The sequence below is a fragment of the Carcharodon carcharias genome, chromosome 2 (genome assembly GCF_017639515.1).
Source record: "Carcharodon carcharias isolate sCarCar2 chromosome 2, sCarCar2.pri, whole genome shotgun sequence".
NCBI lineage: Eukaryota > Metazoa > Chordata > Chondrichthyes > Lamniformes > Lamnidae > Carcharodon > Carcharodon carcharias.
The window spans coordinates 208,305,526-208,324,630 of NC_054468.1; the positions used below are offsets into that span (position 1 = coordinate 208,305,526).

Below are 19,105 nucleotides of genomic sequence, written 5' to 3' on the forward strand. Positions count from 1 at the left end.
TACTGTGTTGTGTTGTGGATATATAATTCAGATTTTTATTCTATATTTGAATCCCTCCAATTAAGTTTCTACCCCTGCCGCATTACTGAAAGTACCCTAACCAAAAGCACAAATAATATCCTGAGAAATGAAGTGCACTTTTTATTCAAAAGTCCTGTTCTGGACAAAAATATCAGTCCAAACCCAGGTTATTGGGAAAGTCAGTAAAAGATGGTTCAATTGATAAAATTACACCATGTTATTGTGCAACACCGATTTAATTTTACGAAGAGAGAAACAGAGTTAATGGTTCGAGTCCAATATGGACTCTGTTTCTCTCTCCACAGATGCTGCCAGATCTGCTGAGTTTTTCCAGCATTTTCTGTTTTTATTCAGATTTCCAGCATCTGCAGTATTTTGTTTTTAACCAATTTAATTTTATTCAATTTCTTATTTTGGGAATTTAAATATTCAGTTACTGGAAAAAAATGGCAGTTACAAGATCTTAGGAATCATTTTGAGCAATTTATGTACTTAAAATAATAGAGCATCATCCAGTGGACAGAGTGCACAGTTATATGATGATGATTGAGGATTGGGAGCAGTTTAGAATTCAGCAAAGGAGGACCAAGGGATTGATTAAGAAGGGGAAAATATAGTACAAGAGTAAGCTTGCGGGGAACATAAAAAGTGACTGTAAAAGTTTCTATAGATATATGAAGACAAAAAGATTGGTGAAGACAAATGTAGGTCCCTTACAGTCAAAAAAAGGGGAATTTATAATGGGGAACAAAGAAACGGCTGACTAACTAAATACATACTTTGTCTTCTGTCTTCTGTCTTCACAAAGGAGGACGCAAAGAACATACCAGAACTGTTGGGGAACACAGGGTTCAGTGAGAGGGAGAAACTGAAAGAAATCAGTATTAGTAAGGAAATGGTGTTGGGGAAATTGATGGGATTGAAGGCCGGTAAATCCCCAGGGCCTGATAATCTACATCCAAAATTACTTAAGGAATTGGGCCTAGAAATAGTGGATGCATTGTTGGTCATCTTCTGAGATTCTATAGACTCTGGAACAGTTCCTACAGATTGGAGGGTAGCTAATGTAACCCCACTATTTAAAAAGGGAGGTAGAGAGAAAATAGGGAAATATAGACCAGTTAGCCTGACGTTGGTAGTGGGGAAAATTCTGGAGTCCTTTATAAAAGATTTAATAGCTGAGCACGTGGAAAACAGTGGCAGAATCAGACAGAGTCAGCATGGATTTACGAAAGGGAAATCATGTTTGACAAATCTACTGGAATTTTTTGAGGATGTATCTAGTAGAGTTGATGATGGGGAGCCAGTGGATGTGGTTTATTTGGACTTTCAGAAGGCTTTCGACAAAGTCCCACATAAGAGATTGGCGTGTAAAATTAAAGTGCATGGGATTGGGGGTAGTGTATTGAGATGGATAGAAAACTGGTTGGCAGACAGGAAACAAAGAGTAGGAATAAATGGGTCTTTTTCCGAGTGGCAGGCAGTGACTAGTGGGGTATCACAGGGATCGGTGCTGGGACCCCAGTTATTCACTATATATATTAATGATTTAGATGAGGGAACTAAATGTAATATCTCCAATTTTGCAGATGACACAAAGCTGGGTGGGAGGGTGAGCTGTGAGGAGGATGCAGAGATGCTTCAGTGTGATTTGGACAAGCTGCATGAATGGGCAAGTGCATGGCAGATGCAGTATAATGTGGACAAATGTGAGGTTATCCACTTTGGTAGCAAAAACAGGAAGGCAGATTATTATCTGAATGGCTATAAATTGAGAGAGGGGAATGTGCAACGAGACCTGGGTGTCCTCGTACACCAGTCACTAAAGGTAAGCATGCAGGTGCAGCAGGCAGTAAAAAAGGCAAATGGTATGTTGGCCTTCATAGCCAGAGGATTCAAATACAAGAACAGGAAATATCTTGCTGCAATTGTACAGGGCCTTGGTGAGACCACACCTGGAATATTGTGTGCAGTTTTGATCTCCTTATCTGAGGAAGGATGTACTTGCTATAGAGGGAGTTGTAAGCACACAAGTGTAGCTGCTAAGTTCCTTTTGTAAATAAATAGAATGTGTTTCCTCTAAGAATGGTATTTTGATCTCCTCTGCCTTGGTACCAACTTGGTCACCCTGAAACAAGTGTGCAACCCGGATCCTTTAGCCCCAACAAATCAGGGCACTGGGTCCAACAAACTGGCGAAGAAAGTAAAAAGCAAGAAAAGTCACGAAAGGACGAAGTAAAAAGCAAGAAAGAACGAAGGAAATGAGAAAAACCAAAATCGGGTCGCACCTCGCACTGTAGTTGTAAATAAAGAAAAACTTCCTCCCTGATCGTCGAAGAAACCCCCTCAGAACATGTTGCAATTTGGAAGAGTGGAGCCTTTTGATCCAACCTCGGACGACTGGTCTGATTATGCCTACGTGAACAACATTGTGGGGGAGGAGAAGAAGTACACGATTCTCTTCTCCACATGTGGGAGTAAGACATATGATTAATTTGAATTAATTGTTGGCACCCAGTGTTACAGATTCAAAAAACTTTGATGACCTAGTGAACCTCGTAAAGAATTATTACCAGCCCAAGCCACCGGTGACGATGCAACGGTTCAAATTTAACTCAAGGAATAGAGCCGCAGGGGAAACAGTTGCTTGTTATGTGGCAAGTTTGAAACAACTAAATGAATTTTGTGAGTTTGGTACATCTATCAGTGATATGTTTAGAGATCATTTGGTGTGCGGTATAAATGAAGATGCAATCCAGAAGAGATTACTGTGTGAAACAAATCTGGACTTTCAGAAGGCATTGTAAATCGCTCTGGTAATGGAAGGTGCAGTGCGAGACTTGAAAACCCCTACAGGGAGCGTAAAATGGCACCATCCTCCACGTTGGGAACCTTAGCCAAAAAGAGCGTGAAATTGCACAGCTTTACTCAGAAGCGGGAAGAGCTACTGCTAGCAGACAAATTAAAAGAGATAACTTAGCAGTAAAAACAAGGCATCATGGTAACAGAGGTGGAAGCCGACAACCTTGTAATGAATCACAGTTTAAAAAGATCAAATGTTTTTTCTGTCATTGAAATGGACACCTCTTGAGACATTGTAAAGATAGAAACAGGCAGACTTTGAGACAAAGGCAAAAACCCAATGAGATTAACAGCGTTGAGAAGCCTGAAGAAATAGATTCAGATATGTATTCGTTATGTAATTAAAGGTGAGAAGAACAGAACCTATCTATGTAACCATAGGAGTGAATGAGAGGCCTATCAGAATGTAGGTGGATACTGGTGCAGCCACTATGGTGATAGGTGAGCATACTGTTAAATACCTGAATCATGGGGAACGTAAACTAATTTTGGAAGAAATTGATGCCAAATGGAAAACTTACAGGGGAGAAGACATAAAAGTCAAGGGCATATGTAAAGTCACAGTACACTACAGAGGTCAAACACTGAAATTACTCTTAATGGTAGTAGCAGCCAAGGGACCTAGTCTCCTTGGACGGAATTGGCTGAAACAAATTAAATTGGAATGGACTGAAATCTTCCGACTGAGAACTATTAGGCTGTCAGAACTACTGCAAAAATATGCCTCAGTTTTCAAGGATGAACTTGGAAAGATTGATCGGCTACAAGCAAAAATTCACGTAGATCCAGAGGTGACACCAAAATTCATGAAGGCAAGACCAGCACTTTATGCAGTGCGGGAAAAGATAGATGCCGAACTGGACAGGTTGAGGAAAACTAGGAATGATACAACCAGTGCAGTTTTCAGAGCTGGCAGCATCAATTGGACCTGTTCTCAAACCTGACCGAGGCAATCAAATTTGAGGGGACTACAAATTAATGGTCAGTAACATGGCACAGACACCCCAAACCAAAAATTGAAGACTTGTACACTAAACTGTCAGGTGGAACGGCCTACACGAAGCTTGATATGAGTCATGCCTATCAACAATTGGAATTAGAGAAGGCCTCTTGAAAGTTTGTCACCAGTAATACACACAAAAGGTTGTACCAATACATCCATTAACCTTTTGGCGTATCTTCAGCTTGTGCCATATTTCAAAGAACCATGGAAAGTTTATTACAGGGACTGCCCCACATTGTCGTTTATTTGGATGACGTTCTTGTGACTGGACACAGTGAAAAGGAACATTTAATGAACTCGGAAAAAAGTTTGAAATGTTTTTTGCACATTGGAACGTAGTTGAAAAAAGTAAAGTGCACATTCCAAGCAAAAGAGGTAACTTACCTAGGTCACAAGGCCGACATCCAGTTGAAGAAAAAGTGAAAGCCATTAGAGAAGCACCAGCACCAAAGAATACATCCGAACTGAAATCATTCTTGGGGATGATCAATTATTATGGACGCTTCTTGCCTAATTTGTCGACAGAACTGGTACCACTGTATTACTTGCTCAAGAAAAAACAGCGATGGTCTTGGCAAAGACCAGGAAGAAGCTTTCACAAAAGTGAAACAGTTGTTACAATCATCAACACTTCTAGTACATTTTGATGCAAAAAAAGAGTCGGTATTAATATGTGACACATCTCCCTATGGAATGGGAATTAGTGCTTTCCCATCGAACGGATGATGGATCAGAACAACCTATAGGATATGTATCGAGAACACGCAATACTGAAGAAAAAGGGCACTCTCAAAATAGAAAAAGAAGGCCTGTCAATCATTTTTGGTGTTAAGAAGTTTCACCAATATGTACATGGTCGTCATTTTACTATCATATCGGACCACAAGCCATTATAAGCTCATAAGACCATAAGACATAGGAGCAGAAATTAGGCCATTCGGCCCATTGAGTCTGCTCCGCCATTCGATCATGGCTGATAAGTTTCTCAACCCCATTCTCCTGCCTTCTCCCCATAATCTTTGATCCCCTTACCAATCAAGAACCTATCTACCTTGGTCCTAAATACACTCAATGACCTGGCCTCCACAGCCTTCTGTGGCAATGAATTCCATAGATTCACCACTCTCTGGGTAAAGAAGTTTCTCCTCATCTCTGTTCTAAAAGGTCTTCCCTTTACTCTGAAGCTGTGCCCTCAGGTCCTAGTCTCTCCTACTAATGGAAACATCTTCCCCATGTCCACTCTATCCAGGCCTTTCAGTATTCTGTAAGTTTCAGATCCCCCCTCATCCTTCTAAACTCCATCGAGTATAGACCCAGAGTCCTCAAACGTTCCTCATATGTTAAGCCTTTCATTCCTGGGATCATTCTCAGGAACCTCCTCTGGATCTTCTCCAGGGCCAGCACATCCTTCCTGAGATACAATTATTGGGATTATTCACTGAAGACAAGGCTATACCCCCCATAGCCTCGACAAGAGTACAAAGATTGGTATTGATCTTGGCAGCACATGAGTATACTTTCATTTATAGATCGGGAAGTCAAATTGCAAATGCAGGTTCACTCAGTCGTTTGTCCATGCGAGTAAAAGATGAGGATGTTCCAGTTTCTCAAGCATTTGTTTTATTATTGAACTTCCTGGACTCATCACTGATATGTGCTAGATAAATTAAAGGTTGGACAAATCGAGACCCAGTCTTATCCAAAGTACAAGATCAAGTTCTTCATGTTTGGTCACAAAAACAAGAATCTGATGAAATGAAACTGTATTGCCAGAGAAAATACGAAATAAACAGCCAGGAAGGCATCTTATTGTGGGGAGCATGAGTGATTGTTGCTCCAAAAAGATGAAAGCCATTGTTATCTGAACTTCACAGCGCATGTCCCGGAATTTCCAAAATGAAGGCAATAGCACACAGTTATTTATGGTGGCCTGGGATGGATGGAGAAATAGAAAACTTAGTGAAAAGTTGTATGCCATGTCAGCAAGTACAAAAATGACCTGCAACAGCTCCATTACACCCATGGGAGTGGCCAGGAAGGCCATGGGTCCGAGTACACACCTACTATGTGGGACCTTTTAAGGGAACAATGTTTCTACTTATCGTCGATGCACATTCAAAATGAATGGACATAGAAGAAGTGAGGTCGCTGACATCTTCTGCTACAATAGATAAGCTACGACAAAGTTTTGCAATCAACGGACTATCTGAAGTGGTGGATCAGACAATGGAACAGTGCTGAATGTCACCAATTTATCAGCCTCAACGGTGTTACTCAAGTGAGAACTTCACCATACCACCCTTCTTCAAATGGGCTGGCTGAGATAGCAGTTCAGACGTTCAAATCTGGTATGAAGAAATTTTCTGGAGATTTTATAACGATTAAGTTAGCACGTTTTCTTTTCCATTATAGAACCACCCCTCATATGACAACAGGTGTCACACCTGCGGAATTGTTGATGATGCACTGTCTCCAATCGAGATTGAGCCTAATTATGCCAAACTTGGGGGGGGCGGAAGCTGGAAAGGAGTCAGGGAAATCAGAAAATTGGACATGACTGTCTTAGTTGTGACAGGATGTTTAACGTAGGGGAGAAAGTATTTATGAAAATTTTAGAAAAGGACCAACATGGTTGTTTGGTGAAATAAGTGCAGTAACGGGACCTCTTTCCTGCTACATGAAAGTGGAAGATTGAGTCATACGGAGATATGTGGATCATATAAGAAGTGAAACAAAATACCCCTAAATTATTCCGCCAGTGACTGAATCAATGTCTCCTGTTGAAAGAACTCAACTAAGTACATATGCGTCTGAAGGACCGACTACCTGAAAGAGTTGACGAAACAGATTTGCAGGTACCTACTTAAGAACCAGATGCTCAGACGACTGCAGTGAGGGAGGTTCCGGATCAAACATCAGAAACTATAGAGCTGAGATGTTTTACATCCATAAGGAAAGACCCCAGAAAGACTGATTTTGTAAGTTATTGATCTGTGTCAATAATTTGACATTTCGAGAAAAATTGTAAAATGTATTTCTGAGCAAAGAGGGAGGGATGTAGTAACCTGATGTGTAATATACCTTTAAGACAAATGTTGTAATGTAAGATCACATGGTCTTGAAACCCAAAAGCAGAGTAGCGCGGGCTACCTCTGTAGTCAGTAGCCTTGAGTTAGAGTCTGAAGAGTAAAGACAGAGTTTTGAGTTGTAAGCACACATGTGTAGCTGCTAAGTTCCTTTTGTAAATAAACAGAATGTGTTTCTTCTAAGAATGATCTACTGATCTTCTCTGTCTTGGTACCAACTTGGTTACCCTGAAACAAGCGTGCAATCCTTAGCCCCAACAAACCAGGGCTCTAGATCCAATAGTTAGTTTGCACTTCTTAAAGCTACTCTGCATCTCTTAAAGGGGAGGCGCATCGTGGCTGAAGCAGGTGCTGTCATTGTGGAGGAAGTGAATCTGACCTGTAATACATTGAATAATGATACAAAATGAGAGAGACTGGTCTCCAAGGTTTTCAGGTGCTGTACAGAGGTTTTCTTGGGGAAGGTGGAAAGTAGGAGGGATGTCCTGAATTCACAGGGACCCCGAAAACCTGCCAGAGTCATGTTCAAAAGACAGTGGAAGCAGATAGCTGTAGCTGTAGGGGTCATTGCCAAGAATCAAGCCTTAAGTACCTGGATGCAGGGCTGCAAGAAACTGACCTCACAAGAATGGTCAAAGCCAGTGAATACATTTTCATATGCCATATTCTACCAAATGCACCATTAACTTCAGACACTGCTCAATTCACCACAAAGCCCATCATTCACCTGCTAACCATCTCTATCAATCAGGATTCATACCTGACATTCATACACTCCACCGCACCCTCACACAATTAGCACTGCTGCAAGCACCACACCTATTTCTCACAGCACACACAGCCAGCTAGTCAACTCAAGACAGCCACATTACTCAATCAGATTACAAAACACTTAGGTCAGAATTTTATGCCTTGCGGGCGGGCGTGCGCCCGACCCGATTGGGCGTAAAGTAGCATGAGAAGGCAAGTGTCCTGATGTGCATGTGTGGGATGGCAATCTTCAGGTGAGGTGGGCACACGCAGGTGTCAATTCAGAGGCCACTTAAGGCCATTGAAAACCTAATTGAACCTGAATTAACATTGCCCGTGTGATTTTGCACTCGTTGCACGGGCAAAACAGGCAGGCAGGCAGCCTACATTTTGCAAAACCTTATCCAGGGGCGGGATAAAAAGGGTCAGCAGCATTGCCAGTGTGAGTAGTGAAGAGTTTAGGAAATAGTTTGCTGCTGGTTGCTTATTTGAACATGACAGCTTCATCTCTGTTCTGAGCTTCATTCTTAGCAGTTCTAGGCTTCATTCCAGGACTCCTTGGTGTCTCCAAGGCCCCTGGAGAATTTTGACAGTGTGGACCCTTCCAGGTATCAGATAGCCTTCTGTTACCCTGATAATGGGTATTGTGGTCTCCGCTGGAGGCACCTGGGGCAGAAGGGAGAGGAGGCCAGATGCCCCAATGCAGCTTCCACGGGGATGACCTGTGGGAAGAGAGGCACAGGTACAAGGGGTGCAGGGCCAGCAGGTAGTATAAGGTGTAAGAGGCCGCAGAGGATGCCACTATCCTGCTGCCAGGGTTTACAGGTGGCGATTCAGCAACCTCATTATATTCAAGGTGCAACGCCGAAGGAAGCTCCGCCTTTCCAGGAAGACTGTGACCTCCATTTGTCATATGATTGAGAGATCACCTCTAACTGTGGGTGGAAAGCCATGCCAGTGGCTCTGGAGGTGACAATAACCCTAAAATTCTATGCCTCTGGCTCTTTCCAGAGGTCAGTGGGGGATCTTTGTGGAGTCTCCCAGTCAGCTGTCCACAGTTGTGTCGAGCTGGTGACAGAAGCTCTGTTCAGGCAGTAATGACATTTATTCATTTCCGTACAAACGAGGCCAGCCAGGTTGAGCAAGCCAGAGGCTTTGCAGCGATTGCTGGGTTCCTCCGCATTCAGGGTGCAATCGACTGTACACGTGTGGCCATCAAGGTGCTAGCAGTTCAGCTGGATGCCTTCGTCAACAGGAAGGGATTCCACTTGAACATCCAGATTCTGCAAATCTGTGCACGGTACCTTGGCAGCTCCCATGACGCTTATATCCTGAGACACTTGCAGGTGCTGAGGCTATTCAGTGTTCCTGCCTGACTGGATGAATGGCTGCTGGGTGACCAGGGCTATCCATTGGAAAGGTGGCTTATGACCCCACTTTTCCACCCAAGAACAGAGGCAGAGCAGCGTTATAATAGGAGTCATACCTCCATGAGAATAGTGATGGAGAGAACCATAGGTCTTCTGAAGATGCATTTCTGATGCCTGGGACATTCAGCAGGAGCACTTCAATATCCCCCAGAATGGGTGTCACTGATAGTTGTTGCATGCTGCGCTCTCCACAATCTGGCGCTGGCAAGGGGTAGACCCACTGGAGGAAGAGGATCTTGACACAGCTCCACAGGCCACAGATGATAAATCCAGTAGTGAGTCAGAAGAGGAACATGGTGAGGAGAATGCTGAGGGCTTGGAGGCAGACCTCTGTATGCTTCAGGGAGGAAGGGACACCAGGGATGCCTTGATTCACTCCTTCAGCTAGACTGCCAAATATCTGCTTTCACCTCATGCCAGGCTGCTGCCTCCATCCTGCATGTCTGAAATGACCCTTTCATTTGAACCCAAGGTCCACTCAGTGCCTGTGCAATAAAGTTTAGAGCCATTCACGTCCAGCATTACATACTGGTATACCCTGCACCCAAAAATAAAGGCTGAAGCATGCTCAGGAGATTACGACAAAAACAAAATTTAATTCATTTTGACAATGCAAACAAATTATCATAACCTTCTCTGGGCTTCATTCCCAGATCAGTAAACATTACACAACAAAAGATCACCTTTTGTGCCATGGTGTCTTAAACTTACGTGGCTCAGGTAGTAATCTCCGGATTACTACCTGAGCCACATGCAAGTTGGCGTAGGGTAAATAAGATTAGAGAGGTAAATGCATGGCTCAAAGATTAATGTGGGAGAAATGGGTTCCAATTCATGGGGCACTGGCACTTGTACTGGGGAAGGAGAGAGCTAGTCCGTTGGGACGGGCTTCATTTGAACCATGCTGGGACTAGTGTCCTGGCGAATCGTATAGCTAGGGCTGTGAATAGGACATTAAACTAATTAGTGGGGGGGAGGGTTCAATTGAAGGGAAGTTTAAAAAATCAAAAATAAACGAGAGCAGAGGTGAAGAGGTGAACGACAATCAAAGTGTGACAGGAAGGGACAGAAAATATAAGCAGAAGAGTGCAGCAGGAGTTAGGACCAGAGTGTGTAATAATGGTAAAAAGTCAAAGCTTAAGGCTCTTTATCTGAATGCACTCAGCATTTGTAACAAGGTAGATCAGTTGACGTCACAAATAGAAATATATGGATATAACTTGATAGCTATTACGGAGACGTGGCTGCAGGGTGATCAAGACTGGGAACTCAATATTCAAGGGTATTTGACGTTCTGGAAAAATAGGCAAAAAGGAAAAGGAGATGGGGTAGCTTTGTTAACAAAGGAAGGTATCAGTGTGGTGATGAGTAGTGATATAGGTGGCATAGATCGTGATATGGAATCAGTTTGGGTACAAATAAAGAATAGCAAGGGGAAGAAGTCACATGGTGGGAGTCTATAGGCCCCTGAAGAGTTGCAGCACTATAGGACAAAGTATAAATCAGGAAATAATGGAGGTGTGTAAGAAGGGTGCTACAATTGTCATGGGTGATTTTAATTTGCACATTGACTGGACAAATCAGATTGGCAAGGGTAGCATAGAAGACGAATTTGTAGAGTGCATCAGGGATTGTTTCTTAGAGCAATACATTGCCGAGTCTACCTGAGAACAAGCTATTTTAGATCTTATATGGTGTAATGAAGTAGGATTAATAAGATATCTCATAGTTTAGGATCATCTAGGGGGTAGCGTTCGCAACATGGTAGAATTTCAAATTCAATTTGAAGGTGAGTAACCCGGGTCTCAAACCAGTGTCCTCAACTTAAATAAGGGCAATTACAGAGGTATGAAGAAAGAGTTATCTAAAGCGGGCTGGGAAAATAGACGAAGGGGAAGATTAGTGGATGAATAGTGGCAGACATTTAAGCAGATATTTCATAACGCTCAGCAAAAAATTTATCCGGGTCAAAAAGAAGGACTCAATGAGAAGGATGAACCACCTGTGGTTAACAAAGACGGTCAAGGAGAGTATCCAATCAAAAACTAAGGCATACAAGGCAGCAAAAACTAATGGTAGGTCAGAAGATTGGTAATTTTTTAGGAACCAGCAGTGGATGACTAAAAAGCTAATACAGACGGAGAAAATTGATTGTGGGAGAAAATTGATTATGAAAGTAAATTGGCAAGACATATAAAAACAAACAGCAAGAGCTTCTATGGGTATATAAAAGGAAAGAGAGTAGCTAAAGTGAGCTTGGGACCCTTGGTGGATGCAAGTAGAGAATTGATAATGGGGAAAAGGGAAATGGCACATAATTTAAACCAATATTTTTCACCAGTCTTCCTGGCGGAGGACACTATAAACATTCCAACGATATCAGATAAACAAGGAGCTAATGGGAGGAAAGATCTTGTAACAACCTCTATCACAAGGGACAAAGTATTTGATAATCTAATGGGACTAAAGGCAAACAAATCGCCAGGACCTGATGACCTGCATCCAAGGGTTTTAGAGGAAGTGGCTGCAGCGAGAGTGGAGGCATTGATCGATATATCCCAGAACTCACTGGATTCCGGGAGGGTCCCAGCGGATTGGAAAACTGCTAATGTGATGCCCCTGTTCAAGAAGGGAGACAAAAAGCAGGAAACTATAGGCCAGTCAGCCTAACGTCTGTCGTTGGGAAAATGCTATAGTCTGTTATTAAGGAAGAAATAACAGCACATTTAGGAAAGTTTAAAGCAATCACACAGTCAACATGGTTTTGTGAAAGGGAAATCATGTTTGACAAATTTGCTAGAGTTCTTTGAGGATATAACAAGCAGAGTTGATAAAGGGGAACCAGTATATGTCATGTATTTAGATTTACCAAGTTGCCACATAAAACATTATTGCATAAGATAGCCGCTTACGGTATTGGGGGTAATGTATTAGCGTGGATTGAGGATTTGTTAAAACACAGAAGACAGAGAATTGGGATTAATGGGTCTTTTTCAGGTTGGAAAGATGTAACTAGTGGAATACCACAAGAATCAGTCCTAGGGCCTCAATTATTTACTATCTATATTAATGCACTTTGGTAGGAAAAGTCAAAAGGCACTATTATTATTTAAATGAAGACTATAATTTAAATGGAGAGAGACTCCAAAAAAGTGCAGCACAGAGGGACCTGGGTCTTCTTGTGCATGAAACACAAAAAGTTAGGATGCAGGTGCAGCAAGTAACTAAGAAGGCAAATGGAACTTTGACCTGTATTGCTAGGGGGTTGGAGTTTAAAATTAGGGAAGTCTTGTTACAACTGTACAGGGTGTTGGTGAGGCCACACCTGGAGTACTGTGTACAGTTTTGGTCCCTGTATTTAAGAAAGAATATATTGGCATTGGAGGCAGTTCAAAAGAGATTCACTAGGCTGATTCCAGGGATGAAGGGGTTGTTTTATCAAGAATGGCTAAACAGGTTATTGACTTATCAATAAACGCCTTTATTCATTAGAGTTTATTCAATGAGGGGTGATCTTATTGAAACATACAAGATTCTGAGGGGGCTTGACAGGGTAGATGTTGAGAAGATGTTTCCACTAGTGGGGGAATCTTGAACTAGGGGACATAGTTATAGAATAAGGGGGCACTCATTTAAAATTGAGATGCAGTGTCTGATGGCTGCTGTCTCAGCCTCCAATGCAGTACAAGCAGCTTTCATTAGAATTCTTAAGTGCTGTAGTGGAAGCTGAGACTTTTTTCATGTAAGGTCAGCTTGCTGCCGTACAAGGTCAATTTGTTGTCATGCAAGCTCAGACTGCTGCTACTATGGTTGTGGATTACAGCATGCAAAGTGACTTAAAGGGTGCCACAACAGTACCTCAATCTGTCCTCCAAGAGATTTTTAGGATTGCTGAGGTACCAGCCCAGGGAAATGGCAATGGCTCCATAGAGTAGGAACCTGCTGTCCTGTCTCAGGAAAACAACATTGAACCTCCCACCCCAGCTAGTCCTGCATAGCCCTTTCTGTTGCCTGTCAGTCAGCCAGCCCATACAGAGATGTTGCAGTCTGCATCCAGGCCTTCATGATCTAGAATCACTCAACATTGTCTTCCAAGGCCATTTGCAGTATCCACCATTGAAAGTCAACAGCTTTCCACCAGCTATGCTGCAGTTATGAGGTGAGATTAGAAAAGTTAGGACTGTTCTCCTTGGAACAGGGAATGTTAAAGAGGTTACCTGTTAGAGGTTTTCAAGATGATGATGGGTTTTAATTAAGTAGATAGTGAAATGCTGTACCCACTGGCAAGTGGGTTAATAAGAAGAGGTCATAGATTTAAAATAATTGGCACAAAATCTAGAGGAGAGAGAATTTTTTTTGTTGATATCTGGAATGCTGTACCTGAAAAGGTGGTAGAAACTCACACCATAAATATTTTTTAAAATTCAGTTGGATAGGTACTTGAGCATGAGGAACCTGCAGGGTTATGGACAGAAAGTGGATATGTGAGACTATGCATGACTGCAGGCCAAATGGTCACCCCCTGTGCTATAAGTTTCTGTTGGTTGGATTTTATAGGATGACATATTTCCCGCCTCCTACTGACTAAAAGTCAGTTGGGAGCCATAAATTGGTCACTTAAGGGCCTCAATAGACCCAAGGGTAAGTAGGCTACCCGATGCCTCCACTGACCCGTGTAAAATGGGAGGCAGGTTGCGGGTGGGCGGGAAGGCAGTGGGCAGGCCATGCCCTGCATTTCATAAGCTCCCCTGTCTTCTAACATGCCGGCAGAAAGCCCTATGATTCTATAATTAGTCAACAACTCTCTTCTTGTTGTATCATGTGAGTACCAGGATGGTAGAAGGCAAGCTATGTGGATCTTCATCTTTCTTCATATAACAACTTGTATATTCCCATGAAAGTAGTTCCATTGTCCTGATCATGATAATCATGCTGGTTCAATACTTCAGGGCTCAACATTTATACATTTTACATACCTACCCCGTTTTTTGCTCATACCTTCTCAAGGACCAGTATGCAACTGGGTTCCAATGTCCTCTTCTGCTTGTTCTCTTACATTTCCTTTCTTGCCTTTTTTTTCTGTCTCTTTTTCTCTCTCAATCCATACTTGTTCCCTCTCTTTATTTCTCTTTTTGTATCTAATTTGCCTCTAATTCGTCCTATTTCCATATCTGTCATTCGCTCTGTTTCTTTTTCTATCCTTTTGTTTCCTTCATTAAGGAGATAGACCATTAATGTGGACCCAGATATGATATTGATATAACTGCACCATTATCAATTTGCATTTTCAGCAGTTTACGGCCCAAATATTGTCCGATTTAAAGGGTGAGGTAAAAGGTCCAATTCATGTTGTTTGCTGCAAGATTGCCTTTTCAGCAATTTCTGGTCCTAGCAGTCTAAGCCCATTCCACATTTTACTCACTTCTGTCAAAGTTGGATTCTACTTCCAAAATTCTGTAAAACCCAAAGTCCCTCTCCAGAGTGATGCCAAACCAAAGAGTTGTACCACACTGCTAATGCCTCAACCAAAACCCAGGGCTTTCCCTGGTGAAGCTAAAGCCTACTCTCCTTAACCCTGCTGTCCTTATCCATTACTACTAGCTCTCACCTTCTGTCACTATTTGACCCATTATTTTTATCTAATTGTTTTCTTCTTCTGCAAAGCACCTTGGATTTTTTTTCCTCTCTGTTAATGCCACTAAATAAGTGTAAGCCATTGTGTGATTTGGTCAGTATTTTTAGTGTTTCTATATATTACAGTGAAACAAAAAATACAGAATTGTAATTCATATCCATTTGCTCCTCCACAAGCCTGATTCAGTGAGTTCTCCACCTCCAATGAACACGTACAGAAAATAAGGACTGAAGTACACGAGTCGCTGGATCCCAGGCCACATCTCTCTCTCTCTCTCTCTCTCTTCTCTCTCTCCCACCCCCCCCCCCCCCCCCCCCCCCCCCCCCCCCCCCCCCCCCCCCCACCTCAAGGGAACACTGGCTACCCAAAGTTGTTTATAGGCTGGAGGTAGGATATCCGCCCCTCAGGAACTCTTCCAATCAGAGGCCGGCAGCTCTCCATTACATCAGGACAGAGGCATACTATACCGAATTGGGATTTGGGTGTGTGTTTGGGGATCTTGTCGGGTACCAAGCTGACAGGCCTGAGTGGGGGGCTGGGGTTTGTTATGGGGGTGAGGGCAGCCTGGACAGGTAAAATGTTAAGGGGGCTCTGATGGGCTCCAGGGGGCCTGTTAAGAAGGAACCCCTCCCTGCCACCAGCTGGTGTAGGAAATCAGCCAGGCTGGCTGCTTGGCGTGGTTCTCTTCTGCTGCTGGTTAAATCCCAGCTGCAGCAGGATGAGACCCTTGTGGGAATTAATTGCCCACTTAAGAGCTTCAATTGGCCCACTAGTGGGTGGGCTGCCTAATGCCATCCCCACTATTGGTACAATTGCAGTGTGGGTGCATGGGTAGGCAGTGGGCAGGCTGCCTGTTGGATTTAACGAGCATCTCCCCCCGCCTCCCACACCTTCAAACCAAATCCACCCCTATGATGAATTCAAGAATGCCGCAATTCTTGGGAATCATTTATCTTTCCATCTTCATGGATGGGAAATGGTGTGTGATACAGGGAGGAATGTAATTGTGGAGAAAATGAGAAGTAAGAAAGGAAAACATTAGCAGAAGGTATATGCTTTGGAAATATATGCTTTTTTACTTACTTGGCAGATACAGCTTTTACTCAATTGATTATGTGGGATCTTTGTTTCACATTTTTTTGTTCAGGTAGAAACGTTTTAATCCAGGACCACAGGAAGCAGTCAGGAATTGAAAGTCTGGCTGATTTTTTTTTCCCCTCTCCATAAACATAGGCTGCTGGGGTCCATTATCATGCTGCCTTGACTGAGATCAGCAAACTCAGGATAGTTGGGATGGAATCAAGCATCTTCTTGATCTGTATGGCTCGGCTGAAACTTGTTGAGCCATAAATACTGGTAGGAACATGCAGAACTCCTCTAAAGCAGTATAAAGAGGGACAGTTATTTCAGTTTCTAGATAAACTTACTGGGCCTTTTGAGGAATCCAATCTTTCTATATCTCTGCAGGTTACTACTAATTAATGCCTCACAAGTGCAAGAAGCTGAAGCATGTTTCCCATTACTATGGGAATGAACGTGAAACCCTTCACATGACTGATACTAACAGGAGCATTATATGATATCGAGCCATATATGAAGAGTTTAGGTCAGATGACCAAAGGCTTGGCCAAAGAAGCTTTAAGGAGTGTCTTAAAGGACACAAGTGAGATAGCGAGGCAAAGAGGCGTTACTGAAATACTTTTCAAGATGGCAATATGAGAGAAATTACATAAATCAAAAACATGGAATGGTGTGAGTGATCAAGGCAAGTCATCATTTAAATGAATCGATCATAATGTAACTGGAATGATAAACTTTTCTTCCCTTCTACAGGGGCTAGCATTGAAATGACAAAAGAAGACCCTTTTGTAGAACCCTCCAATGATGAGGACTCTGTGAGTGGAAGTTATAGTACTGTATCCTCAGATTCTGAGAGGCCAGTTGTCCATCCAGTAGTTTCAGCACCTATGCCTACAGATTGTGGTAAGTAATTTTTTCAACAACCAGCTTTGTGAAAGATTGGACTACTAATCACTGTGCTTTCATTAACTAATTCAATCTTTTCAATGGTGGATTATATCTTTGATATATTTACATAGTACATCATTATCATGAGGGAGACAATGAACTTTTAAAAAGAAATTTGAACTCCCTGTTATTAACTGAAATAAATTATGCCACAAGATTTCACGTTTTAAACAAAAACTTTTACTGCACAAGAATTAAACAAAGCAAGAACTACTAACTTAACAATATATTTCGTAATGTTACGATCCTGTTAGGGACCGTTAACATTTAAAGAAAAACCTGAACACCTCGTTTTAACCAATATAACCAAGCCACAAGATTTGATGTTTTTAAACAAAAATAATCTTTATTGTATATAAAAAGTTTAAACAAAATAAGCACTATTAATTTAACAATATGGTTTTTAGTTATGTATGTTGTGCGCTCAGCTTTACTTCTTACTTCCCTCAATAATTCTCTTATACTTTATGAAATCTTGGAGTATCTTCCTTCTGTTGGGATTACCCAAAAGTATACTACAGTCTTCTGGAATTTACTTTAATTCTCCTCCGTTCCATTCTCCGAGGTAAGACTTGTTGTTTAATGCCTCTTGACTGTGGATGTTTCAGTCCTTTGTTCTAGCTGCCTTCTCAATGATTCCCAGCTAATTCTGCTGATTGCTTTCTTTGCCACAAGGCTCTGTGAGGACCACTGTAAATTTCCTCCACTCACTGCCAGCTAGAGTAAATCTTCCTGCCAATTTTCCCTCATGTAATCAAAATGGAGATTAAGCCCTCACCTGCATTCCACACGGAATAATGAAGTTAGTATTTTCTCAGCTTAACTGCTGGCCATCGACTTTGGCTATCTTATCTCACTGGACCACAATTGCCCAAATTTCTAGGACATAGGTTCCCAGCTGCTTCACTCAACCAGTCTTACTAGTTGGCTAAACTAACTGACTTCACAAAGATAAACTTATAACAAAAAATATCACTAAGCTCCACCCATCGCCATGGCAATGTGACACAAAAGGTCTGCTGTAAAGTAGAAATGCAAGTCTACTTCATAATTCCAAGGCTTTCCTTAATCCTGGGAACCACATTAATAACTTAGTTTTTACTGGAATAAGCACAGATAAAATGTCTCAAATTCTTTAGCTAAGTAAGACAAATGCTTTTTTATGATTCTCACCCTTTCACTCTGATTTTATGCAGTAAACACAGGTTACATTTTGTATTGTAATTATCTTAAGTCCCTGTGGTTTGGCAGCCTCTAGATGTTTACCAGAAGTTTTTCCCACTGAACTTAAGTTTAAAATTCAATTTCTAAAAGTAAAAATCGATACCTCTAAAACATATGAATCATGACACCAGACATGTATAACAGTAAGCCCTTATTATTTAAATCCGAAAATCACAACAGACCACTCCTTGTCCTGTTTCTATTTCCACCCAAGAGTTTCCCTATATATTACAGGATATTGAAGGTCTTTTTACTTCTCCTGGGACCAAACCAAACTATGCCACAGCTCTTAGGAATTCAGTTTAATTTTCCTCAGTTTCCCAGCCTGGCATTTAGGCTTCCAGAGTTCTCTCTCCATGAGGATTCCATTGGTGATCTCTTCTGCTAGTTTTACAGATCTGACAACTTTACCTCCTCATGCACTTGAACTTTTCATTCTGAATATGAGCTGTAGTCACAATTCCTGTTTAGGGACTCCAGATCAGGAACATCCTGATTACTAATGGCCCCTATGCTTCATGTTCTGGCTGTTTGCAGATACAAAACTGCATTTTCACAGTCTTCCAAGTTAACTCTGCTGACAGTTTTCTCACAGGCTTCTCAAGCTGACTAACTGCTTCTGTAAGAAAACACACAGATAGACCCAAAACAAAAGAGTATCTCCCTACATAGCCTATCTCCATTGCAATATGGAATAGCTGGGACATTACAAACAGAAATTTAAATTATTTATTTTTTTATCTTCAAAACAGCCCTTTGATTCTGGGACCCACATGAATAAGTTATATCTGTATCTCAATGGAAATAATGGCCGACTTAGTGGTTTCATCAATAATGCCAGTGTTTACAAGTTGCTTTGAGCTTCTTTGATCTCGGGAACCTACATGAATAATTGAAACCTCACCTGTTTACGCTCTAATTTCAAAGCATTTTCCGAGATGTCTATAGATGAACTGGCCAGTTAATAGCCATTGTAATCCCATGTGTGAATACCTATTACTACCACCCCAACCACACCATAAAACTTCTCCTTTGAACTGTAATTCCCCCACGTCTGTTTGAATTG

General features: G+C 41.9%; 1 protein-coding gene across 5 annotated transcripts in view; it reads left to right on the plus strand.

The window, feature by feature from the left end:
- LOC121289819 (CAP-Gly domain-containing linker protein 4-like) overlaps window positions 1-19,105 on the plus strand; it is a 362,767-nt gene that overhangs the window by 52,057 nt on the left and 291,605 nt on the right. For all 5 annotated transcript variants that reach the window (XM_041209695.1, XM_041209713.1, XM_041209721.1 and 2 more), the window contains exon 2: window positions 16,621-16,770. In XM_041209695.1, coding sequence (XP_041065629.1) covers window positions 16,635-16,770 — 136 coding nt within the window. In that variant the 5' untranslated portion in view covers window positions 16,621-16,634. The remainder of the gene's footprint in view (window positions 1-16,620; window positions 16,771-19,105) is intronic.